The following is a 27446-nucleotide window of genomic DNA, read 5'->3' as shown; positions in this document are numbered from 1 at the left end:
GAAAGCGCTTGTAACGTCTTTAAATTTGGATCGGGAAATCCCCTTGGAATTTATTACCGCCAGGTGGCATTTGGCATATCTGGTTCAAGTTAAGCCCCCAAATTTAAAATATTATTAAAAAGGACGAAATCATCGTTTTATTTATTTATACTTTATTAAATTCTTTAGTAAATTCTTATATTCGCGCCATGCATTTTTATAGACAATATGTTTTATAATTTCCTTTCGTAATTGTCAATGTTTATTCGAGTTGTTGACTAGTTGTATTTTATGATTAGTTTTTAGTTTTTAAATACGAGTTAAACGCTTTTGATTGATTCGCGTTTTGAAGTGTATTCAGATACATACATGTATGAAGACTCTATATAAATATGTTTATTTTTAAAAATTTACAAAAATGGAAAACTTATTTGATTCGTTATGAAGCTAGTAGCACTTTAAAATTCCTAATTGCTTTTCGCATATATATGTAATAGTCGAGTGTATATATGTCAATTTTTGTGTATACGGCTATGTTCTTCGTTAAAGTAAAAACTGCATTGCACATTTTGTCGGTGTCCTGCTTGGTTTTCAGTGTATATATTTTGCGTAGTTCGTTTTTGATTAGCGTTCTGTGTTTTGGTTTTAGTATTTGATATTCTCGTTCTTTATAAAAATGTATTCATCTTTATTCTCTTAAATAAATATTCTTAGTAACTTTAGCGACAATTCCCGTATAAATATAAATGTAAATGTAAAATAAAATTAATATTAAAATTAATAAAATTGTATAGCAACCTATCATTACAACATTTGTTTATATTGCGCTTTGGACTTGCAGCAAAAATTTGGCACCAAAAATAATTAGAGTAAAAGTAGTTCAAAACGAACGTGGGGGGTTCTATGGAGAGCATTTCTAAAAACATAGGTAAACAATAAGGTTAAAAAACTAAGCGAAATTCAATCTCACTCTCTGTGGGTCGCAAAGACTCCCCCACTTGGACTATATAGATATATCTTTTAGCGCTGCGCGTAGGAGAAATCCGTCTGAGCATGTGCATCCTGACTGCCTTGGGGGAGATGGTAGATGGGACTCTGCTGGTGATGATGATGCTGGCAGCCGGATACCCGTTCCACTTGAAAGCCATCGGTCTGCCGCTCCAGTGTGGAGAACCTCGAGGAGAGCAGCCTGGGGCCGAGTTGGTCCTGCTGATCCTGTACCACCGAGAAACTCAGCCCACAGGAGCAGTGCTCGATGTGGGGCTGTGGGGTTGTCAATCCCGGCATGGCATGCACTTGGGCCTGCTCTGTGATGATTGTGGGTGGTGGCGATGGCGAGGACAGACAGTCCTGGCAGTAGTGAGGTGTGGCCGGCATCTGCTGATGATGGAACTGACTGACTGGTGGTGGAGGAGGCGGTGGTGGCGGTGTCATCGAGTGGGTCGACGAACTGGATTCGGTGGATTCCGAAGCCGTATCCGTGGCCGTGCTGTCCGAGGTCGATGTGGATGAGGATGGCTTGTGTGGCTGATGAGGCTGATCGGGTGGATGATGGCAGCGACATATTGTAACTCAAAAAGTGCCGCCATCGTGCTGATGACTAGATGAGGATGAGGCGATTGCAGATACCGGAAGTGGTAGTGGTGCCTCAACAGCAGCAGCTGCAACAGGCGGTTGTGGAAGAGTAGCTAGCCCCAGGCCATTGACCTGGTGCTGCAGCACGCTATAACCATCGCCATCTCCATTCTGCTGCTGCTGATTATGGTGACTGTTTGTGGAATGATTTTGATTCTGACTGTTATGAAGTTGTGTGGTGTGCGCTTGTGTGCTGGGATGCGGTGAGTGGGCCTCATCGTCTGCAATGCTGACCCCATTGCTCGACACGGCCAAGGATTTGGGCGGAATGGGCGGCGGTGGCACTGGGAAATCCTCGACATCGAACGAACTCGCCGAACTCTCCCGTTGTGTGATATTCATCGAAGCGGTGGCGTTGTAATCCAAACTACCATTACTGCTGATGCGACAGTGCTCCCGATGCTGCACTGTGATGGCCGAAATCGATGAGGAGTCCTCGCTCAGGTTGTTGAGATTCATGTGGTTCAGTTCCCTGGAGCTGGTCGTCGAGATGCCTGAGTCCCGGAAGTCATTGGGGGCAAAACAGACGCTGAGGTGACCTCCGCTTCCGTCCTGAAAGTTCGGGGGCAGCGAGTGTGGTTGCTGATCAGCCTCCGGATCGTCGTAGCTGATGTCCACGACGGAGTACTTCTGGCCATGCTGCTGCTGCTGCTGCGAGTGACGACGACCCACCGAATCGGCGGTGCCAAAGTCGTTGAATATCATCGGATTCGAAGCCCTCTTGTCGGGTGTAATACCCCTCGGTGGCAACGGTGGCGCGTTGGGGGAGTTCACTGTCGGCTGACGCTTGGGCGGAACTTCGGGGCTATCAATGGATCCATTGCCCATAAAGTTCTGCGACCGTGGTCGATTTGGTACTGGTGGAGCTGCAGCATCCTCCAGGGGAATACTGAGACTCTCTTTGCTCAGCGTTTGATAGGAGCTGAGTGGATCGACGGGCCGTAGAGTGTCTCCCGGTCTCGTGTAGATCTCGTCCAGATCATATACATAGTTGGAGTGGGAGTTGGCACTCAAGCTGGTGGAAGCTGTTGCCTGGGCCACTCGCTGCTCCGTGGGCAACGGTGGCAGCGGAGTGTTTACAATGCTCTCCGAATGCTGCCGTTTCAGCCTACCCATGCCGGATAAACTCTGCTTTAGCTGGGAAAAGCGCTCCAGGAGGCGATTGTGCAGCGGTTGGACACCACTGGGCGCCAACTGGCCATGCAGCTCCAGAGCCTGCTCCAGAATCTGAATCTGCTCTAGGATCAGCACCTTTAGTCTCTGCACATTCGCCTGCTGGCCAGCACCCTGAGGCGATTTGAGGAACTGCTCGGAGAAGAAGGCCTCCTGGTACTTGCTTATGCCGCCCATGACATTGGCATCGATTGTGCCCTGCAGACGCATCGAGAAGGGATTAATATTCCTCTTCGGATCACGTTTGTACTGCACAATCAACTCGGATAGTTCCTTGCCAGCATTGCTGATGATCTCGCAGGCGTACTCCACCGGCGTTAGCTCCTGCATGGTCTTCTGTTTCACCTCGTACCAACGTAGAATTCCCGGCAGCGGACTAGCAATCTCGAGGATAGTGCGCTCTATCCATAAAGACTTGAATTCATTGTCTTTGTCAACCGTTCCCTTGTACATGGGACGATCGTAGATAAACCGGGTCACATCGTTGACCTCATAAAAACGGGCGATCTTTTCCGGCACCGGAACCATTGCTGTTTTCAAGGCCTGCGCATCCCCAACGGGTCTCACGTTGCTAATCTGTATGTACTGATCCGGAGCATTCAGAATGGCATTATCCGGTGGACTGTTATTGCCCAGGATCTGGGCACTGGGAAACTCAGTTTGCAGACGCTGTGTAAAGGCCCCAATTCGCTCGTACTCCAGTCCACGATAGACAAATTGCTTGTTCTTGAATTTTAAGAGAATAAGTTTGAGTATGATATATCACAAAGATTTTAATAGCCTATAACCTACCCGCACAAAAAGCGGCAATCCCATGCCATAGAATCCCACACGGAAGTATTCAGGCTCCGGTCGCAATTGAGTAAGGATATTCTGGAAGAACTTGGCCTCCTGAATGAGTATATCACTAAGTTTATTGTAGTCAAAGCGACGTGTTTCGTAGAGCTGAGCCAGTTCCTTGCACAACGGAATGCCCTTTTCCCAGCACTTTCCCTTGTCGAAGTATTTGAGGATCTGCAAGATATAACAGTTTTATATAAATTCTTTATGAAATCGGAGATTATGCCTAACCTCATGATAAAGTCGCTCTTTTCGCTGCCACTCTGGTTGACCACTGTTGTCGAAGGGAGCAAAGCTCTGGGTCTCCCGGTCCCAACTCAGCATGGAGGCATATAGTTTTAGAGTAAAGCCAGCCTCTGTGTAATTCTCCGCCTGCAGGTGCAGGTTGTGCAATTTGTAGATGTACCTAAGGGGTAAGAAATAACATTAGATTGAAGAATATATATCTTCTAAGATAGAACAGACATACCTTAAGTACATCTCCTTTCGATTGATTTCGTTTTTGTAGAAATTCAGGAGGTTTACGGTGCAGGTCATGCGTTTATCCCTATTTTCCTCGCCCTGCATGACGCTTCGATAGTCCAAAAGTCGCTCCAAAAGTCGGGTGACTGATGCTATAAAGGCAATGCCAGCCTCCTTCCAGTTGGGATTCTCTACTTGGACTTTCTCCAGCAAACTGATGGCACACAAAAATTACAATTATTCAAGGCATCATCAAGGGATACGAAATTTAAACAACAAAAGGAACTAATAGAGACTAGCGGAGAAACTACACTTAAGGCAAAAGGAAAAAATTGCACTGAGTTAAACTTACACCAAGCTGAGATGTTCCCTTTTTATGGATGGCGATTGCAATGAGTGTGAAGTGAGTCATATATTTACAGACATTTACAAACATTTATGTAAAATTTTTGGTTAAGTTTGCAATAAAGCAAAGCAACTTACATGGTGCTGAATAGCTCCCTGTACTCGTCGTCACCCTTGTTCTCGCTGATGAGCAGGTCCAACTTGTCAATCAGTTCGCTCTCCACCAGACGGAACGAACCGCGGGCAGCCTGCTCAAGAACATTTACATTAATTACCCATAGTTATAGGGATACAACGTTAACCCACCTGCTCGCATTGCATCATGTCGTAAAAGACCGTGAGAGTGGCCTTCCGCAGAGCGGGCTCTGGTACCAAAGTGACCTCTAGGAATGGACCCACCATCGAAGGAATAAAGTGCAGCTTTTGCTCGCCCAGCTGCGACCACATGCTGAGTATCTGGAAGCCCATAAGCACCCGCATGTCGCCATTCGAATGCAGTATCTTCAGTCGCTTGGGCTCCCTATATTGCTCTAACTGCAGGGAGGGCTGGGTCAAAAATGCAACAGCCAGACTGAAGTAATTCCACCACAGTTGCGAGTCGAAGGCCTGGGGTCCTAGGAATCTGTAGACCAGCGGCTTGGCAAACTCCTCCAGCGACATGCGCAGCACATCGTTGGCGGCCAGCTTCATCACCAGCCAATCATTGGGGAACACATGCCAGTCCTGGGTCAACAGCTCCCCGTACACCAGCAGGGATTTGCTAAGGAACTCCTTCAAATCACGCGGATCTTTGTTGGGGCTCAGCTCGTCCCAGTAGCGCTTGTAATGGGTCTCATCGAGCAGCTGCAATAAGCCCAGAAGACAGGAGACCAACTGGGGCAGCACTGCATTGGATCCCTCCATTATAATGCTAATAGTTCGGATGAGGATGCCCAGTATGTTCTTGCACAGCGAGTCCAGATCGTGCTGTAGTGTGTTGGTCACCTTATCCCGCTGCTCCTTCTGCAAATCGTGAAGTTGGCTAAGAATCTCTGAGAGAATCTCAGCACAGAGACGAAGTTCATCCCGGCGACTGAGATGCATGCGCAGGTGCTTGCAGGCCACAGATAAAACCACAGTGCGGGAATCTGAAAGAAGGTCAAGTTTTAGCTAAATAGGTTACAAAATTAAGAAAATGACTCTATACCATCCTCATGGAACAGTTCCCCAGACACCAGATCCTTGACAGCATGTAATTTCGCCTGAATTAGTCGAATGGGGGCTCCCCTGGGAATGGCGTCCAGCATATTCCTCGCCAGCATGCCCAACTCTGGAGCCGGCAGCGTGTCCTTCAGCTGTTCCAGCACCACTCCCGTGGAATTTAGCAGTGCCTCTTGGGTGGGTATAATGACATCGTACGAGGGCACAGCCAGCATTCCATTGAGGGCCGTAAAAAGGGAGTGTAGGTCCCTCCGGAATGAGTCCTCATACTGACCACCGGTGGCCCTGGCAAACAGTTTCCTTGACTGGATGAGCAACTTGAATATGTACTCCAGCGAGCCGAAACATTTCTGAAAGGGATCAGGGTGCTCTGCCTTCGTCATGAACACGGCCATGTGCTCCACGGAGGTGATGAGTCCTTTATAGACCAAAGCGGCCGCAAAATGATTCTCGATATACTCGTTCATCACCGGCCGGAAGTGTTGGAACTTGTTGCTCTGCAGTAGACTGAAGATGCTCACGAGTACATGGAAGACCAGGCCCGAGTGCTGGGTGCTGTTACCCTCCTCATTGGAGAACATGGCAAACAGTGCGTCCAGCACATCCTGCAGGAACTTGACCAGCTCTTCGTCGTTCAGTCGCAGGACTCCCGTCAGCGAATCCTGAATCGTTTCGGGATATGTGCGCCACTGTAGCAGCGAAAGGAGATCTGCATTCTGTGTGAGTTTTGTGGAGCACAGCAGGGAACGCAGGACAAACAACTCCTTGGAGCTACGACTGAAGCAACCGCCACAATCCATTTTGGCCTGTGCATCCCGCGGTCTGCACTGCAACCTAAGGTAGTTGGAAGCCTGTAGCTTCGCAGGATCCTCGCACTTGTACACATACAACTCGTGCTGACCATCGCCCAATGTAGCTCCTCCGGTGTCCATAAGTCTGGCAAAGCTGAAGGCAAACAGCTTGGGTTCCGTCTTATCCCTCGTCGAACAGTGCCTGAATTCAAATCTCACATGAGCCGTGGCAAACTTATCGATGGGCACACTCAGCCGCAGCATTTCGTTCCAACTGGGAGCATTCTGGTGGTAAAGGATCATGGATCGGTACTGCGGCTGGGAGTCCATGCCAGAGGCACCCCAGAGGCAATCGGTCAGGACATTGCCCGTTACATCGAGCACCACAACCGTGACGAGGATATTCTTCCCCGTATTCTTTCCACCACGTTCAAACTCTCCACGCTCCAGAGTCAGGAAGAGATCATTGCGAACATCTCCGGGCATTATGACATCCGGGAAGCCCATCTTCCTGGTAATCGTGGAGCCCTGGAACAGTAACGGCTGCTCCTGCTTGGCTTGTCCCAATCCACCGTGCAGAAGTTTCAGGGAAACAACGATTCCTTGAGTTCCCTGACTAGTCTGAATGGGCGAGTACTTTCCACTTGACTTTTTGATAATCAGCTCGGGCAGCAGATGAAAGTCCTTCTCCTCACTCTGGAACAGCTTAAAGTTATACTCCCGCTCATCGGAGGATTGCTCCAGACTATTATCAAAATGAGCAATGTCGCCAAGGGAAAGAACACCCACACCAAAGGGACGTCGAAAGGTGGGTCCATGGCCTAAGGTTCCACTCTTCTCGATCTTCTTGATGGAGTCCGATTGAATGATCTTGCCCACGCGCATCACCACGGCCACAAGGTGGAGATCCTCATTGAGATCAGCGGCACCTGAAGATATTAAATAAATTTAAAGGATTTAATAAAGGTGATAAAAGAATTAATTAACATTTATTCGACTTGCTTTTAGAATTCTTTGTCTTATCTTATCCATCAGAGATATTTCTTTTATTTATAAGTATTTTCTATCTATCTATTATTATGCGAGTTATATTACTAAGATGAAAGATATCACTTACCCAGATCAGTAAACACCGTGCAGTTGCTGTGCAACCTTTCGATGTAATTGGAGAAACCGTCTTTAGAGATCTTGACCAGAAACCTTTCCGATAGCGGTCGCATGTGACTTCCATCGTAGAGAAAGAAGTAGACCTCTGCATCATCGCCACCTATCCGATGGCCGAAATCGCGCATGCAAAAGTATAGATGGTGGGTGAGGATCTTTCGCTGCGTCTTACGCCTCAAAGTTCCTCGACTCTATAAGGTTTCAATTCCAAAATAATTACAACAATACCATTGGATTTTAAAACAATTATTATTCATACCGATGAGGCCTTGGCGTTATCAGCACTGCTCACGTGCACATTGTAGAGCTTGACAATGCCAATGCCATGTGGATCCACCGCCAGAGGTCCCTCTCTGGGCACCAAGTCCAGACCGAGTTTGCTGCAAAGATCGAAAAGTATTTGTTGGTTGATTGATAGTGATACATACTATAGGAAAGGAAACACCCAGCTAAAACAACTTTGCCACATTGTCACGTTCCGATACGAAAGACACACATTTCAATTAATGGATCGTGGGAGCGGGAGCTTGAGGGGAACCCTTCGAATGCAGTCCAGTTGGTTGTTTTGGAAAACCATCAGAGCTTTAAGGGAATTGACGCGTTCGTAATTAATTGTCGCTTGACGGAGTCGTGCGGAGCGCCAAGAATTAAATACAAATTTGGTCAGTCATCACGGGTGATCATCATTAATCACCGTGTGGTCCCATAAATAGAACACACCGCGAAGGGAATGGAGATTTATTTTAGGCATTTTCAAGAGGTCTTGAGTTTAGTATAAAAGATCTCACGAGGTGCAATATAAAAAAGGAAGGAATATTTTAAAATAATTGTTAACTAAGTAATGTCTAGTTTATGTAAATTTATAATGTTCTGAATTGGCATGTACTAATATTTTTAATATTCTGCAATAACTTCTATATGAACATATAAGATATCATTACCAGGTCAATGTAGCCCCACACGGTTCTGAGAAAACCGTACCACTCATGCAAATCAAAGTGAATCAGTGCCAAGGCAGGCAGAGAACCTGTCACGACTCCGCTCAACTTTCGGAAAGTAGCTGAAATCTAGAAATCAATCGACTTCTATCGACAAAGATCGTATCTAAATGGATTGGGTCGATCATTAACTTCACACTATCTATGGCCGGTACGTGCCTGCTGTTTCGTACGGCAGCTACCGATTGGAATTTACATGATCATTATGATGATGGGATGATGATCATCCACGGATCTTGGACACACATCGCATGGCCCGCATGACGCATAAATTTCGGCTGCTTACAGCCGATCCAGCCAAGTCAGATGAGGTACACAAAAAACTACACAGCTAATGGGTTCACGGCATTCCGGTGGCGCATGCGAGAAGAAGAAAAGTTCAAGAGGAGTGGAGAGAGGAGTGGAGTGGATAGAAGGAGGAGCAGACTCAGAGACCCAGAGTTGGCCAGAGTTTGGGCCAGGTTCATAGCCAGGTTGGCCAGCAACGTCCAACGTCATCAGCAATATGTTGCCCGACGTCGCGACGTCGTTGACGATGCTGCTACCTCGGCTACGCTGGAACTTCTACCTGGCTTACGCAGAGAGAGCCAGGCATCTTTTACAATACCACCTCCAGAACAAGCCGAAGAAGCCGTTTTGCTGTTAACGAGGCCTAAACGGCTTCGCTCTGGCCGTGGCTCAGGTGGAATACTCAGAGAGACAGAGCGGGTCAAAGCCAGAGAGGATCTCCATTTTGGAACTGGAACCAGTAGAGAAGTGGTAGTGGTAGAGAAATCCAAATGCTCTCCACAGATCTCTGGGGAATGTTTAGCTCTCTCTGTCTCTCTCCTCACACAGAAATATATAATAAATAAATATGTGTGGGGTTTGAGCCACCTCTGTTACGCCGGGAGCTCTGGTCTGGCTCTGAGTTGACGTGACCAAATGAAGCACTGCGACTCGAAAATGTATCTCATGGATACAAATATGAGAGGAGCGCGTGCGCGGCTGCCTGGGAGCCGTCGACCAGCAAAAAAAAAAAAAAGCAAAACGGTAGCCATGCTGGTAATGAACACTTTAAGTCGTTTTTAATTAAGTGCCTGACCCAAAGCTCAACAGGTGAAAGGCAACGAATATCTATCCCCAAAATAAAACCCATAGAGATGCCTTGCTTATCTGAATAAATTCTTTTTTAATTAAGCCTCGCCTAAAGTGTTGGAAATCTATGAAGATATGACACAACAAGAAAAAAATAAGAAAAGAACAAGGAGAACGAGGCGAGAAGACGCAACAAGATGGAGACCCCAGACGATACAGAAAAATTTAATTATTTACACTTCGATAAGCAGAGCTGTCAACCACAAACAAAAGCAACGCGTTCGATGGCATTGTATCTATGGGTCTCGCCTCGCCAGCAACCCAGATACACGGCATATCACAATCACACATGCCATATATTTCGTATTTAATGTCTTTATAAAAGGTGTAGCTCGCAGATACATTTCTGGCGAGAGGCCACAGGCAACCAACCGGGCCATCGGGAAAAAGGTAACAGACATCAGGAACCGACAATAAACAAACAGTGCAACGCGCAGAGAAGCCAAGTGGAGCGCAGAGGTTCAGGACATGGAAACAGCAGCTACGGCAGCAGCAGCCATTTCGAAATGCCATTTCATTATGGCCAAGACCGAAGAACAGCCAAAGCCACCGAGCTGAGTCATTCAACCAGCCAAGGAGTTGCAGGTTTTGTTAGGGGGGAGGTTGGGTATCTGGGGACCTCGGGGACCTGGGGACCTGGAACCCGAGAGGAATGCCTGGCAACAAGTTTGGCGTTGCTTGTCTAGCTCTCAGCATGCAAATGGATCTTCATTTTGGACCCTATATGATAGTGTGTGTGTGCCTGCCGATCAGCAACGACACATTTAACCCTGGAATACGAATAGTTCCTCGGACCCACTTGGCGGACACTTCAGAGCGGCGTCTGTGCTGCCAGAGGATTCGCTGGACATGGAATCGGCGATAAATTAAAGAGGCAGGACAGGCAGCCACAAGTTCCGCGGAATTAATTGGAATACGTTTTTATAATGAGGCTCGGCTCAAAGGGGCATTATCAAAGTACTTGCGGTACCACCTCATTAATTTCATTTACTTGGGTTTGCATCTAGAACGTAATAAATTTTGAGGTGATTAATAGATCGAATGGGCAGTGCCAGGTGGGTATTTGGGAATCAGGATTGAGTAGGAAATATATTTATGACATGTATTATATTACGATATGATTATAATAATGAAGAATTTTATTTCTTCGACCCAAAACTTAACATTAATGTAATATCCTTTACAGCGCCAATACAAAAAATAAGACTAATTAGTTCAAAACACTTTCCCTATTCTTAATGTTTATTAACAAAATTTTCAAAAATAACAAAAGTTAAACGTCTAAGAAGCCTAATATTTTTCCAGTATAATATTAACTTTGATAACTTGTTAATAACATTTTGTATATTGTCAGTTAAGGTCAAGGAAACCTGCAAGAACCCATAGGTATAACTTATTTTTTGTCGTTGCTCCCTTTTTAGGTTCCCTTTCTATGTTCCGTAAGTGTTTTATGTGGTGTTCCAGTTCTGGCTCATTGTGTTCCAAAATCTTTGTTTAGCCCGAATGACTCCGACGGCGATCAGCTTAATCTAAAATCAAGATCTGGCTGATAGAGTTGTAGAAGACAATAAAAATCTCCCCCTCTCTCAACCGAGAGACCTAACTAATCAATGGATTTACAGATTTTCAATCCAGATGTTTTAGGCCGCGCATTCAGACAGTTCAAGATCGAGGGAAAATCAGAGATTCGGAGTGAACTACCTAAGCGATCTGAGGTTGGGTTGGGTGGCTACTCTCCCTCTACAGGTAACAACACCGGGTCTCATATCATCTCAGGTAAAAGGTAATGCGCGAATGCAGCTTGAGCGTAATTTCGAATTGTGAGCGGGAACCAGCTGCGATCGCTGGTTCCGCTGGAGAGGAGTGGGAAAACCACCCAGATCGCAAGAGAGACTCTCTCGCGGCTCGGGAACTCAGTGTGGTTATGGTTCGTTCGGTTCGGCTCTGGAAATCTGGTGTTAGTAGGTTTTTGAACGCCGCTGAGAGCAGCTGCATATTTTCGAGATACGGATACGGGTATGGATGGATGGGAACTTTCTCAGTCTGAATCTCTAAAATCACAACTCAGCACCACTGAGCAACCACCAAGCTGCACGCACACCACCACAGAATGCAGTTACGAATGCAATTCCAGCTCCACAGCTGAGTTGGTCTGGGTGTGCTCGAGTGGTTGTGCCAGTGTTTGTACTTGTGTATAATAGAAATCTTGAATCTCTGCAACAAAGTTATAAATAACATACAAAATATAATAAGAAAGAAACACAAAAACCAGCCAGAAATAATAAATACAAGCAGCTAAAACGAGTTTCCAAAGTGTCAAAGTGGCAGCAATAAATTTAAATGCGAGCGGAGAGCTCTAAAAAAAAATTGTACGATACTTCGCATCCAGCAGGAGCAAAAGAATCACTTAAGTGTGCGAAGGGGTCGTCGCAGTTCGGTTCTGGCCAACTGGCAGGTTGCTCTGTTGCCAATGTTGGTAGCAACACCTTAAGAAAAAAAAAAAAAAAAAAAAATCCACCAAGGAAAACGACACAAAATGAGAGAGAACAGTGGCAACAACCGATCGGATCCGATCGCGCCCGCTCCGCTCCCAAAAAGAAAATACCTTAAAACCAGTTTCTTTTTGGTCTTTTTTTCGAAAATAAAAGAAAAAAATTTGTATTGAAAGAAAAAAAGGCAAGAATTGAAGTTGGTTCGAAATGAAGTGCTCTCCGCGTATCTGTGTGTGTGTGTGTGGTGTTTTGTGTTTGTGCCCTGGTGTGCGTGGTAAGATTGAATGTTCAGTGCAGAAGCTGATGCATTTAAAAGGAGTAGCTGCCGTTGCGCAGATACAGATACTTTGCGACTTTAATTGCTGCTCGCATGCGTGCGACAGAGACGACTCTATGTGCCTGTGCGTGCGCTGGTGTGCGTCTGTCTTGCTCTCGGAGTTACGGATTTCGATTCCGACTCGGTTTCGGAGTTATACGATCTGTCGTGCCGAAATGAAATACAGCCAAAACACACACATAAAACACACAATAGCCCGAAACAAAAAAATTTGCATATAAACAAAAGAGCCAAGAAGAAAGCAAACCAGAACCTGATCCATGGCGAGTCAAAAACCCAAATCGAAATCCAAAAAGCACCGACATGAATAAAAAAAAAAGTGGAAAAAGAAAACAAAACCCCATGATAAATTCGGGCTCTTTTTGGTTATATGGGGACAAAGTGAAATTTATGCGTGGGTTGACAAAAAGCTGTACCGGTTCTGAGAGACCAAGATCTTGAGATGAACTTGTTAGCTTTAGCTATGTGTGTAGCATATTTGTGGGGGGGACTGGAGGATTTCGGGGGGCACGGGGCATTCAACCTGGGCTCTGGCTTAGCGCAGATTAGATTAGATTGCACAACATATTGTTTTCGAGAGACGGAGAGAGCTATGCCAGCAATGTTCCCAACAAACAATTCCGGCACTGCCCAAGCACTTACTTAATTGTAAGTGCGGCTTGTCGACGATAACGCCGAGAGCCCCGGACCCAGAACCAGACAAAATGGGATGGGTACTATAGTACTGGTAGTGGTACTGGAACTCAGATTGGGAGTGGAGAGGAAGCATGTATATGTGGTAGGGTGGTGAAATAATTCGGAATATGTCATGTCTGTCCTAGATAACGCACAAGGCAAACACAGTACACAATCAAGTATGGAAAGGAAAAAAAGACGATGCCAGTGCACTTAGAAAAGATAACTTGCTCTGAACATCACACATCTTAGTCCCAAAGGGAAAGTCCTTTTATATCTTAGAAATTCACAAACTAAAAAGGGTTCAAAAAATTAGTGTCCTGAAGGGGTTTGAAGTTATTTATAAGTTATGAAACTGATTAAAAGTTAAGATTGGGAAAGGGTCATACGTTATAAGTTATAATATTGGGTTAGGATCTTAAATTGGAAGGTATAATTATTCCCCAATTAGTTATAATTTCTAGCTAGTATTTTTTGTTAGTTTTTTCCCAGTGTACTCATGCTCATTTCATTATTGCTCCCTTTTCCCATTGCAGTTAGCTTCGTTGCAGCAGCACACCAACCATCAACATGGCGGTCTTTGGCATGGTCTCGGCTGTGTCCGGCTTCATCAAGATACGCTATCTGCTGGACAAGGCGGTCATCGACAACATGGTTTTCCGGTGCCACTACAGGATCACTACCGCCATTCTATTCACCTGTTGCATCATCGTCACCGCAAACAATCTGATCGGTAAGTTAGCACCTCCCACGCATCGTGATTGCATCGAAAAATTAGTGCATCTATGCAAGTGATTAGCATCCAAAACAGCCTAGTTAGCAAGTTTGCTTTTGCAATTGCAGTATTGCTGCTAATGCAGCACTAAAATCCAAGAAATACGATTCGACCCATTTGAAATTGAACTCTTCGAAACAGAAAGACAAAAAACAAACTCGTGCAGAGCTTTCACAAATTGGCCGCAACACGTTCATCAGATTTCAGGCTAAGCCATTTACTCGAGTGACTCATTCCTCGGTCGCCACGGGTGGTGGCCTGTGCTTCGCCTGGAATTGGCGTGAAAATCAATGTATCTGGTTCAAGCTGGGCTCAGTGAAGTGTCTTACATAATGATACTTGTAATAAATATTATTTTACATTCCCACGCACTTTCAAACGGACCTTGGCTAGAAGATTATTACACTTGAAACCAGGCTTAGAGTATTTCCAGATTGCTAAACTTAATCATAACATGATGATTTGAAAGGTGTTGATAAGAAAATGTCCTTGAATAAGCCATTAACCTTGGGAATAATCAAAAAACTAGTATCAGTATTAAGAAAACAAAAATATCAAATCAAATACATACGAACAGGTTCTAAATAATTGTTTATTTTATACAATTTTCACCTAATTAAGGGATTAATAGTTTCAGAGTTCTCAAATAACTACTTATTAGTTAACAGCAACAAATAAAATAGTTTCTACCTAAAGTTCCTGACTTTAATACCAATTTTAAGTGACTTCAATCTCTGATCTAGGCTTCGCCCAGCTTCAAGACAAATATTTGTGCATTAAAAGAAGTGCTCTAAAAGTGAACATCTGACAAAACCACAGTCAAATATTGACGGTTGGTTCTGGGAATTTCCCATCCCATCCACCCCGCACCAACATCGTCTGCAGCTCCATTTGTATCCACTTTGTTTGCCCAAAAACAGGGGAGTGAGTTGGGGAGGAGTTGGAGGCAGAGTTAATGTTCAAATTGGGGCGCACCCAAAAAAGAACGAAAAAGGCTCTCTATCTGTCTGTCCGCCTGAATGTTGCAGGTTTACCTAGGCACGTCTGCAACCGTAATAAATGTAACCGTAGCATAGTCGTAACCGCACCCACTGCGCAGTCGACAAATTGGGGACCGTGGAGCTGGGGACCCATAGAGATTGCGATTGCCCTAATGGCACTTGACGTTGACGAACGGCTTGCGAGGTTTCTAAGTTTCTGTTTTCTGGTCTCGGGAATGCGCGTACATTTTTCTTAATCCAAATTGCAGCGAGGTCGAATGCATATATATAAAAAAATTATCTTTATCTTTGCGATTGCAGGCGATCCCATAAGTTGCATCAACGATGGCTCCATACCGATGCACGTGATCAACACCTTCTGCTGGATTACATACACGTTTACGATACCTGGCCAACAGCATCGGCAGATTGGAACGGACGTGGCCTCTCCGGGTTTGGGCAATGAATATGGTCAAGAAAAGCGCTATCACAGCTACTACCAATGGGTGCCATTCGTGCTATTTTTCCAGGTAAGTGAACGATTATAAGAACTACTACTACTAAGATTAAAATAATATTTATAGAATCGGCTATTTATATAAATATTAATATAACATTTTGTTGTATGTTTATTCGGTAACCTAGTTTCATGATAAATATTTAGAACCGATCCCCCAAGCTAAACTTTTTAAATGGATAATTCCATATGATTTCCCAATTTACATAAAGATTTCATAATTTTGCTTTAGAAAAAATTCCATCCTTAGATTAAGTGAACTTAATTGAAGTCCTAATGTGTCTGGAGCCTATCACTTATGGTTCACTTAAAGCGTGACAAATCTTGTGTCTTTAATTTATTGTAATTCCCACTTCCGACCAAGCACTAATCTGTAAATTATTCCAGGGCCTCATGTTCTACGTGCCCCATTGGATTTGGAAGAACATGGAGGACGGCAAGATCCGCATGATCACCGATGGCCTGCGTGGAATGGTCAGTGTGCCGGATGATTATCGACGGGATCGTCAGGATAGGATCCTCAAGTACTTCGTAAACAGTTTGAACACTCACAATGGCTACTCCTTCGCCTACTTCATATGCGAACTGCTAAACTTTATCAATGTGATTGTGAATATCTTTATGGTGGATAAGTTTCTGGGCGGTGCTTTCATGTCCTACGGCACGGATGTGCTCAAGTTCTCGAATATGGATCAGGAAAAGCGCTTCGATCCCATGATCGAGATCTTCCCCCGACTAACCAAGTGCACGTTCCGCAAGTTCGGTCCCAGTGGATCGATTCAGAAGCACGACACTCTCTGCGTGTTGGCATTGAATATCCTCAACGAGAAGATCTACATCTTCCTGTGGTAAGTATTTGAGTGGGATGTGTTCTCAAGGGAGGTGTGTAACATATATTATTTTTTAAGGTTCTGGTTTATCATCTTGGCCACCATCTCCGGCGTGGCTGTGCTGTATTCACTTGTGGTTATCATGATGCCCACCACCCGGGAGACCATCATCAAGCGTTCTTATCGCTCAGGACAACGCAAGGAAATCGCCGGATTGGTCAGACGTTTGGAGGTGGGTTCTCTACGAAATAAGACCCTAAAAAATTATATTTAAATACATTTTTTGTATCCCCAACAGATTGGTGACTTCCTGATCTTGCACTTCCTTAGCCAGAATCTCAGCACAAGATCGTACAGCGATATGCTGCAACAGCTTTGCGGCCTCCTCGGAGCATCCCGAACCCCCTCGGCCCCATCGACCCTGGAAATGAACCCCATCAGCCATCCGATATACCCGCCCGTGGAGAGCTTCGGCGGCGGCAAGGAGACGGAGACATGAGCCAGTTCATCCGGATTGGCTTCCAAGCAAACAACAATGATTTCAATGATTTCTCAATAATATTTGTAGGGGGATGAGATGAGATAGGGAGAGGAGTTGTGTGTCATGAGGTTAGGCATTTCCATTTCTACCACTAAGACTGCGAGAGAGAACGAATCAACAATTGCACTTTCGGAGATCCAACTCAATAATATTCTATGCGAAATATATTTAGCAAAATTATAAGGAAATAATCTTTGAATTCGGTCCTAGGCAAGAGAAAGACAGGTGCAGTTCGTCATTGACACGAGGTGAGCCACAGAGTGAGACATTGAGGGAAAAGACACAATAAAAATAAAAAACAATATTAAAAAAAAACCATAAAAAATAAATAAAGAAAAGAGGGACACAGGCAGACCGTGCAATTTGTAGGTTGAAGATTGAACGAGAAGGATATCCCATCAAACGATTTTGCTACTTGGTATCGTAGTTAGGTCTTTGACAATGATGCGCCATTTTAAATATACAATTAAGTTTAACAGTTAGCTCGATAGTTCGGATGATCGATGATCTATGATCGATCGATTCCATATTGAAGAATACCTATGCAGCTATAATTGTCTGCTTATCGCTCACGCACGCTCACGAAACGTTGATCTATATAAAATTGTAGTAATCGAATGATACGAGTACGACGAGGAATATAATTATGAATATTTAAACGAGTATACACAATGCTCTCGCTATTTTTGTCCTAACATTTAGTCTACAGATATATCGTAATTTTAAGCAATTTTGTTTATAACAAAATTATTGTGATTATTGCTAGAAAAGAACACATTTTACATAAAGCAAAAGAGAACCCAAGCTATCTAAGTTCAAAGTTGTAATAAATATTCTATATACAATTTCAGCTAAACTCTGGATTTATCAGTTTGGCGGGAAATGATTGTGGGATTTCTAAACATGAAGGTTGGATTTCACATTGTTCTAGCAAGAGGTTTGAATTACAACTGAAGTACTACGCAGTCAATGGGAATATTTGTAAACAAAGAAAGACCTTCGGAACTTCTTGAAGTATGCTTGGAATATTATCTATGAAGTGGTTTTTAGCTTTAGAACTTTCAGTCTTCAAAATGGGGGTATATTGTTCTGATTTTATTTAGTTGCCTTGCATAATTTATGGCTTATGAACTTACCGATTGCCCCAATCTATTTTCGAAACCACAACCATCTGAAGCTCTAGTGTTTGATCCTGAGTCATGGTGGCACTCAAAAGTTCCCGTCGACTTTCCAATATGGAAAACATAACCTTTCGCAGGGTTTGGAACTTGTAAGCTTCGCGATCCTAAAAAAAGTGTAAAGAGAGTTTAATTTTTGATCTTTAATAGTAAATATAAAATATAATTACCACATAGAGGCGCTTCCAGATCTCCGACCATTCTCGCAGGACCTGTGTGCATTCGGCGACCACGGGATCGATTTTGGACAGGTCCTTGATGTGTATGTAGGTTTTGGGGAAAAGACCCACTGCCCGGGATTTTCGGGGACAGGAGCCGCGATACCAGTGCTTGCACTCCTCCACAATGTCCACGGAATCACCAACGTCCAGTGGCAAACCAAACCGGACATCGCCATGCCAGTTGTGGATGGCTGTTAAGGAGAAAAAAAGAAAATACGAAAATGAAAATGAGAGCAGGAAAAGCCAGAGTCTTACAAGCGGTTGGATTACAACCAGTTGCGTTGCCACTTCTCTTGGCCATGACATTGCCCCAGGATGGACGGCGTGGCAATTAAAGTGCCCCCATGAGTGGCCACTTGAGCATGCCACGAGTGGCCCAGCAACAATAAATACTTCAACTATAAATAGGCAAATGGCTATGCTATGAAAGGAAAATTTATGCATTCGAACGTATTTTTATGGAGCCATGCGAACACACATAGGAACGCATGAATATGGGGGTGTCTCTTTGTCGAGAACACGGAACAATGAGCCGGCAATCGAACACTTTGGCTCGTGGATGATGCCACATGGATACCACCAATCCAAGTGGGAGCTAACTCCGGTAGCGAGACTCAAACTGGAGCCACCTTGCCGGGCTGAGAAAGCGGCTGGATGTATCCGCAATGCTGGATATGCAGGCTATGGCAACGATTACACTGCCAAATTTGGTTTTTGTCTTTGGCCAAAGCCCATTTGACTGAAAATTCGTATCTTTTTGATTGGCAAAAAAAGCCATCTGGAATCTTGGTTCAAATTCATCATTGAGTTTACTGAACCCTTCGTTACATTCAACATACTATACATACTTCACAGTGTGGAATACTTTGAAATAGTTTAAGAAATAGTTGTGGTTGATCAATAATATTTAAAAAATGTCATCCTAAAATTTCAGAATATTTGTAATATTTCAGTTCCTAAATATGTTTTGATTTACTGAACAAACTAAGTGAATATATTTAGGAATGCATAGATTAGTAATCTATTCAGCGAATTACAAGTAATCATTAGGTATTTTTGCCTGGAATTTCCCCACAATCACGTTTCCATCTTAGGGTTCTTGATTAAAATTCTGGCCAGGTCGTGTCCGATTTTTCGCCGTGTATCAATTACAAATGCAAGGCACACTCTTTAGTCTGGGAGGCGCCGCAAGACGAGGAAGCCGGCCTTCTGCTAGGGTGGTGCTGATGTTGATGGTGGTGTTTCCACTACTCTTGGTGGAGGTGGTGTCTGTGGGGCTGACTGGATGTGGATGTAGATGTGAATGTGAATGTGGATGTGAATGTGGGCTCCCTTGTTGAAAGACAAACGAGCGAGCACGGCATGAGCATATCAACGAAAGGAGCTAATAAAACGCACGCCCAGACAGACAGGGGGATTTTGGGGAGCGGGGAGATGTAAAATGAAATGCTTCAGTGCCATGAAAATGGGCAAACTGCTTCCTGTTGTTGCTACTGTGGATGTTGCTGCTGTAGCTGTTGCTGTTGCTGCCGTAGCTGTTGCTGTTGCTACTGTAGATGTTGCTGCTGTGAGTGCTTTATGGCTGCTGTTGCCTTTCCCAGAGCCTCTTCTTTTTCATTTCAGCTATACCATCCATCCATCCATCCATTCTACTCAAACTGCCAACCGCCTCTAACTGGCTTCAATTTGCGTTGCTCGTCGCGAATGCGGCAGCCTGATTTAAATGAATTCTGGAGATGCTAAATAGCAAGTATTTTATAATTTAAAATGCCAGTTGAAGACCTCGCATCGCTCCGTTCTTGGCACTTCAACTGGCGCGCAGGCAAACACTCCAGCAAATGAGCACACATACCCACACTTTCGCACTCGGAAAATACAACCGTGGGTTATACTTATAAAGGAATAAGCCATAACTTAAAAAAAGGAAATTATATACAAATTCAAAGAAGAAAGCCTTATTAGGACACACAATAGCTCAAAAGTACAAACAAAATATTGTTAAAGGCCAAATTTTTATATTCCTTACAGCCGATTTCTCAATGTCATGTCAAAGTTCTAGTTTGTTGACTGTAAGAAAAGGTTAACATAAAGTTTAAGTATTGGGATAGACAAATTCGTTTAGTTTTTTCGATGAAAAGTTGACTAAAATTCATTTGTTCTAAACAGCAATTTAACTCCATGTTAAAAGCTTACTTGACATAAAGTTCAAAGATGACTGTTCATCAGGAATTCCCAATTTTTTTTGCTGAGTGTACGTTCTCACACATCCCGGATTCCGCAGTAGGCAAAGTGCCAGCCAAGCGTTTGCACTATTTAGGTCAGTCACATTAGGCAGGCGTCGGCCTGGCAAGCAGCTAAAACTCAAAGCCAACTGGAAAAACCCCCCACAAGTACACTCACAAAAATATGGCCCTCTAAAGATTAAAATAGGCTTCCAATTATGTTGAGAAGGCAAAAACAAATATTTAAAAAAGTATTGCCTACTTTAGGACTTTTTTCCCAAAACCAACTTACCTGTAACTTTAAAACTAATGAAACTAACTAACTATAAGCTCCTAAAAAAAAGTCTTCTTTTTTGGCTATCCCATAACATTATTAAAAACGTATACCAATATTCTCTTTCCCTATGATATTATGTGCAGCACATTCTTTAAACTGTACTTCAAAATCGATCCCTAAAATATTCTCTAAAACCCTTCCTTAGAATATAATTACTATTATGAGCATCCCAAGTAAATATTTACCCCTTTCTCCCAGTGCTCGAATAATTTTAATGAGCATTTAGCCAGCTTAGGGAAATTTAATATTAAATTTCATAAAGTTGACTTGAAGTGCCACTGGAAATTGGCAGGATCATCATAGGGCTGAGGCCATAATTACTTTTACGATGAATGCAATATCCCAAAAGGCTTGGCTTACATCACTCTTTTTGTTTGCCCGGACACAAAGGCCGGGCCGAAAGGGGGAAAAAGCTGGGGGTAGATATTAAAGAAGGAGCGGAACAGAGAACACAATGCTCACTCCAACAAGTCCGCAATGTCAACAAACGTATTTAAATAAAAAAGTCGTTAAGGCAAGTGCATGGCAAATGGAATAGGGGGAGGGATATGAAAGAAGGGGGTCTCTAGGCGGAAAATAATTTTAAATTAAATGAAAGAGCACTGCCTGCACTACTTGCTGTGTGACTCAAACCGCCGCAGAAGCTCAACTGCAAATGGATTAAATGAGCTTGCCCACAAAAGGGGCAAAAGGGGAGCCCATCTTCACACTTGACCCCCCCTGGGCGCATCCGCATCCGCCGCCCCTGCACTTAAGTGCCACTGGGGAGGCTTAAGAATTTAATTAATTAATTGTGTTATAACCAACAATATGAGGTCGCCGACAAAGTGGAACTGGGAACTCGCCGGTTGCGGAAAGGGAAACCACCAGAATGTGGGTCAAGTGGTTTTTGGGTTGGCCTAAACCCACTAAAATTAACTTGGAATCGGTTAGGGTTATTGCTTCTCCGGGAAAAATAAAAATTAGCTAATTATCGGGCTGCCCATTAGCAGAGGAAGATTGCGATCTCTAAAGCTCTGCCCCAAAAATGACACGATTTTATATTGCAGGTAAACCATAAATATCCATGACACATACCCTGCTCCGAAACTGGATGATATAGTGCTTATTTTACACAAAAAACCGTATAAATCATCATGAAAATATTTCAATTTAAATACCTACTTAACTTTCAAAGTAAACGAGTTTGAAAAAGTTGTCTCCGTCAGTGTAAAATTCTGAGCAGCAAAAATGCATAATAAATTAACTGAGTGTTATGTTAACCTTATGTTGGCCAATATTTTTTTAGTAGTCACACTATTAATCATTTTATATTCAGTTAACTTCAGTTAATGGCAATCTAATAACAAGCATGATAATAAAAATAGCCCCCTTATCAGATGTATAGTATTTCACTTTTACTATCAAGCGATAAGATTAAAAATACAAAAAAATCATGCTGTTTAGAAAGTTTCCCCGAAAAAAAATATTAAAAACTCTCACATATTCAAATGCTTCTTTATAGTGCCTTATAAAACAGAATATTATTTCATTTTCTCATTATTAAGGTTAAGAGTGCTTTGTTCTAATTTAGAGTAAGATATTGCTGGAGAGGGCATACAACCTTTTCAAACGCTCTACTTTGTTTGGCGGAATCGTTGAAAACCTGTCCATAGGAGGAAGCATGACCCACATGTCATTCAGATGTCATTATCACAGACATTGTCTGAATAATAGAGTTGGTTGAATACTGGATGCTGGCGCACTTGCTCCATTCAGAGCAAACTCCCTGCTAAACAAAGGCGATTTTCCTCCATTGTCAAGTGGATTTTATTATAATTGTGAGTTAGTGCCATCGGTTGGATAAAAGTTAAATGGGTATATGTGGATTTACATACGTATATGTATATGATTACGTGTTGTTGGGGGGGGGGGGGCGAAATATTTGCTTATTATATGCATTTTGTATCTCTCAATGTGGCTGGCATTACTGTAATTAAATGCATTTCCATATATGCCACTCAATTGAGTGCTTGCACACTTGTTTGTTTTTTGTTACTGTTTGCATTTTGTTTTCGCATGTAAATGAGTATCTAAAATCCACATGGCGTACATTTGGTGCTGTCAAATTGTTTGCTCATTTTGGGAAATTTATATTTAAAAGCCTCTCGGGCAAAGCAATCAATAAACCGCAACTGTTTTCTATCAATATGTGGTGCATTACCGGAAGAACTTATTAATTATCTTTATAATATATTTGCTTTTACAGTATTTAAACACTTTTGGGGCACCCTCCTTATCGAGGGTTACTTCCTTTTGGGGGGGGGGGAGTTATATCAGTAACTTTTCCTAGACACATCCCACATTTTCATAAATCAGTCACCCGTCCATCCGGCAATATGACCGATAATGCGCCCAAATGCTAGATACACTGATAAATTTCGAGTGTGCGTGTGTTCGGGCTGTTAATCATACGCCGCGTGTCCCCCCCACAAATGGCAATTCATAAATAAATCGTTAAAGACGAATTATGGAAGTACAACTCAAATGGACGAGTGTTTCATACGCACAACTCGAATCGGAAAGAGAAAAAAAAAAGTGCTGCCGCCAAGCATATTAAACAATGGAAATGAATCAATTTTATGCGCACTCATGTGTTCGTTTGTGCGTTCTGAAGGAAGGAAGCGCTGCACAAATTTGTGCTCCCGGCTTCACTGGCCAAATGCATAAAATGAATATTAAATTAAAGTTGAAACTGAAATTGCCGCTGCGACACAGCGGAATTCACTGGAAAAAGGCAGAAAAGACAGACAGTGAGGCAGTCAGAAAGTCGGAACGGCAACATCCGGTGCCGCAGGGCCGGGCTTTCCTTTTTCCTCCCCTCCTCCAAATTCATTTCGGTTTTTTTGGCAAAAAGTTGCGTAAACTTTCTGATGTTAAATCTAAGTTTGCAACTCCCGAATGGAGTGACCCGCATGCAGGCCATGCACAGATTTACGAGGGTTGCTCTGTAAAATTGTCACCATTGTGCACTCGACTCACTGCGCAATTGAGGGCAATAAGTACAGTGGGACTTCGGCATGTTAAACTTTTGCAAGCTTATATTTATGAAGTTTTATAGAAAAAAACTGTCTTCTATTAATTTTAAAAAATCTATAGAGACCACTTTTTTGGTTGACCACTGTGTATGCTGGTTGAGTGGTGGCAGACCACCGGCAGAAAAAATAGGTATTCCACGGGCTGCGAATTCATATTTATGAATTTAATTCTTATATAAACTATAATAAATCTACAGAGACACTTTTTGTTTGATTACTACTGTGTGTGGTGGCAGAGCTGCGGCAGAGTCCCGGCAGAAAAAATATCCTGCTGAATAAACCTATTTCTTTTGGGAGCATCGAATTGAAAGTAAACAGAGGCAATGCCTGATACATTCGATAGGGAATTTACCAAATTTTTCGTGTGACATATGATGGTTTCAAGTTATGGACGTTCGACTGTATATATATACTTGATATACGGTACAATAATTACTTATAGGGGATAAAGGGAAAAAGGAGACCGTCGCAGACAAAGAGTGCGATGGTAATGAAGTCATTGCCCAGCAGTTGCAGTTTTACCCAGCACGTGGCGCCCAAAGCCAGATGAAAGAAGAGTGGAGTGGTGTGGTGTGGGCCAAGAACTGGAACTGGGACCAAAAGTGACAAAGGGGGAGGAACTGGAAGTGGGCATTGTGCAAGGTTAGGGCGTTGGCTTGGCATCGCCTCGATTTCGCCCGCTAATGATGTTAACTCAGCCTGGTTCGCTAGATTGCTCGACGACTGACTGATTGATTTGTGTAAACTTTGACCGCTCTCATGTCAATCTTTGCTGGGTTAAATGTGGAGCAAATGTCAGCGAGCAGCAGCAAATAGCTGTCTCCATGAACGATGGGGAACTGGAGCACTTAAACACAACAACGAAGCCATAATAAAGAATATTTGAGTGGCATTATCGAATTTTAGACCCCCTTAACATATGAGATCTTGTGAAAAAATCTTCGAAAAAATAATTTTGTTAGGAACCTTTTTATATTTTAGTTCAGAAATATGTATAAAAGTATAATCATTTTGAAATATTTTAAGGTAAATAATTTAATATATTAAAATGAAATCTTATATTGGTCTGTTATGTGTTTAAAATTAAGGTTATAATGTTATTAACAATATTTATTCATACGTTTCTGTTAATAGTATGCATTAATGATTTATTTTTGAATCGAATTTTTAAGCTTTATATGATAAGAAACCTCCTTCTCTTCAGAGCATCCCATAAACAATGAAAATTGGCGCTTATCTGAGAACAGAGAACCATTCAAGCGGCACAATGAATAAAACTTGGCACAGAGTCTGCCACCGAAGATGCTGTCCGTAGTACATATATCTCCAATCTTTTATTTTATTTTACTTTACGTTGTTGACTACCTCCCTGCCCTGTCCCCTCAGTAATTTGTTAAGCGTTGCCATTGAAGCGAGAAGTGTGACGAATACGGATATAATGTGAACATCCATCTGAAGAGAAAACAACCAGCACAATAAACTGCACAAAGAATACTTAAGATCTACTGGTATTATTGTTGGCATGTGTGTTATCAAAACACGCAACATGATTTTCTACGGCGGTTACACAGTGGTAACCGTTAAAGTATAGACTTTATAAGAATTCACTGCACAGATAAAAATGTTGATTATTAATCTATTTTTAAAAGGATTGATATAGCGAAGTAATGAAGATATATGAACTAATTCCTTATTATAGGTTTGTTTAAAAACAGAGAGTTATAACCATTAACAATAATCCATGTATTTTCCATAATCACAGAGTTTTGACTGTAGATATGATTGGTCTTGCATTTTTTATGATTTTCGATTCTTTATAAGAAAACTTTAATATATTAATACAAAAATAATAAATCAACAGTTATAGTAGCTCTAAATATACAATTGAAATGAATTATAATGAAATTCTGAGTTCTAAAATCAATATTTTTTTAAAAATCGTGTTGAAAAAATGGCTTGTGAGTTCTAAAATCAATATTTTTTTAAAAATCAGGTTGAAAAAAAAGCTTGTGACTCAAATAAATATTTTTCCTTTCAAAAATCTTTTGTAAAGCAAAAACCAGAATATAAACTGGGTAAAAAATTTGTTTTTCCCCGCTAAAATATTTTTTTTTTAGGTGTGTAATTACGAAAGCATTTAAATTGGCAACACCTGGGCTGGGAAATTGGCAACGCGACAGAAAAACACAGTGCGGGAAAACTGTGCGCGGGGAAAACTGTGTATATAAACACATCAAATCGCAGCACGGCAGCAACAACAAACAGGAAAATCTCTTTGAGATACACGATGATGGGCGGGAAAAGGGGGCGGTGGGATGGACTGGGGGATGATGATGCTACAAACAGTTTGTGTACAAAAATAAGTAGAAAAATCGCTTTTCCTCCCCGAGTGAAAAGTGCGGGGTGGTTATCCGGTGTTTCGCGGAAAAAAGCGTGAATCGCCGCAAAAGGCAACAATAAAAACAAAGGCCACGCACGTGACGCCCAGCGGGGGGTGGTGGGTGGTTGGTTGGGTTGGGTTGGCTGGGCTGCTGGTTGGGCTGGAAAAGTGGGTGGTACATTTCCTTTTATTTACTCACCAACTCCGTATTTATTGTTCGAAGGTATCCACATTTTGTCGCTTTTTCGTTCGGTGCCTTGAATTTTAGCCGAAAAACTCCAACTTAGCCGGCCACTCCCTGCATTTATAATTTATAAAGCGATTTTTTTTTGGCAGAAGAAACACCCTTTTTTCTTATTGACAAAGATTTGCATTTATTATTATTGCCTATGCATATTTATCCACCATTTTTCGCACAAACACACACATAATACGAATACGCACTGGATGAAAACTTTCGCTTTTGTTGTTGCCTCTATCTCGCTCTCTCTTTCTCTCTTTCCCACTTTATCTTGTTTAATAACGCTATAACTACAGACAACAACAACACTTGCACTTGACTTGTCTACATTGTTGTTGTCGCTGGAACGATGGAAAGATCGCAGTTCCAATTGGCAATGATTACTGTTGGGTGGACGAAAAGGAAGTGGCTGATTGGGAATGGGAAGTCTGGAAGTGGTTGCTTTGGCTTTTGTTGCTTTTTTCACGGACCCGCGCACACACCAACAAGAAAATCAATACGAATTTCGGACACCCAATTGGATTTGCACACTGCAATTCCAGTTGCTTGACTTTTGACTGCCTTAATTGTTGTTACTTATGGCGCGGCATTTGCAACGTTTTTTGTTGTATTTTTTTGGTTTTTGCGTTGTATTATTTTTCGCGTTTTCAGCAGCGCAGCTTCCCGGGCGCAGCAACAACAAAACTCGTCCGCCGCGCACAGCTGATTTCGAAAAACAAAATTCGGTTTGGTTTGGTCCGTACGGCTTAATATGACCCCAGCTGCGTTGGGGCGTTAATCCTGAAATTTGGTTTTAGCTTTTTGTGGTATTTTTTGTGAGCTCTGATGCGGTCACACTAGAGGGTTGAAACTCCACTAGTACTAGTGGCTTGAAGCTCCACTGATCCACATGATAAATTAAAAGTTAGCTTTAAGAAAA

General features: G+C 42.8%; 2 protein-coding genes across 3 annotated transcripts; one reads left to right on the top strand and one right to left on the bottom strand.

The window, feature by feature from the left end:
- Positions 1-132: 132 nt before the first annotated feature.
- Positions 133-27249, bottom strand: spg (dedicator of cytokinesis spg). 2 transcript variants are annotated; one of them, XM_065865544.2, is made up of 13 exons: positions 26486-27249; positions 18220-18461; positions 18008-18156; positions 7849-7969; positions 7543-7780; positions 5621-7354; positions 4741-5561; positions 4573-4682; positions 4442-4459; positions 4097-4303; positions 3859-4033; positions 3580-3801; positions 133-3513 (listed from the first exon to the last, which is right to left on the bottom strand). In XM_065865544.2, exons 1-13 carry the CDS (start codon positions 26517-26519, stop codon positions 1552-1554), a joined length of 6033 nt encoding a protein of 2010 aa, XP_065721616.2. In that variant the 5' UTR covers positions 26520-27249; the 3' UTR covers positions 133-1551. The 2 variants fall into 2 exon arrangements, with proteins under 2 accessions (XP_065721616.2, XP_065721617.2); XM_065865545.2 differs by lacking the exon at positions 4442-4459.
- Positions 11623-17727, top strand: Inx3 (innexin 3). Its single transcript, XM_017071351.4, has 6 exons — positions 11623-11740; positions 13765-13961; positions 15305-15513; positions 15888-16348; positions 16409-16562; positions 16629-17727. Exons 2-6 carry the CDS (start codon positions 13799-13801, stop codon positions 16827-16829), a joined length of 1188 nt encoding a protein of 395 aa, XP_016926840.3. The 5' UTR covers positions 11623-11740; positions 13765-13798; the 3' UTR covers positions 16830-17727.
- Positions 27250-27446: the final 197 nt, after the last annotated feature.

Source organism: Drosophila suzukii, chromosome 3 (assembly GCF_043229965.1).
Source record: "Drosophila suzukii chromosome 3, CBGP_Dsuzu_IsoJpt1.0, whole genome shotgun sequence".
NCBI classification, from domain to species: Eukaryota; Metazoa; Arthropoda; class Insecta; order Diptera; family Drosophilidae; genus Drosophila; species Drosophila suzukii.
The sequence above is the reverse complement of the archived record's forward strand: the minus strand, read 5'-3'. Positions and strand labels throughout refer to the sequence as shown.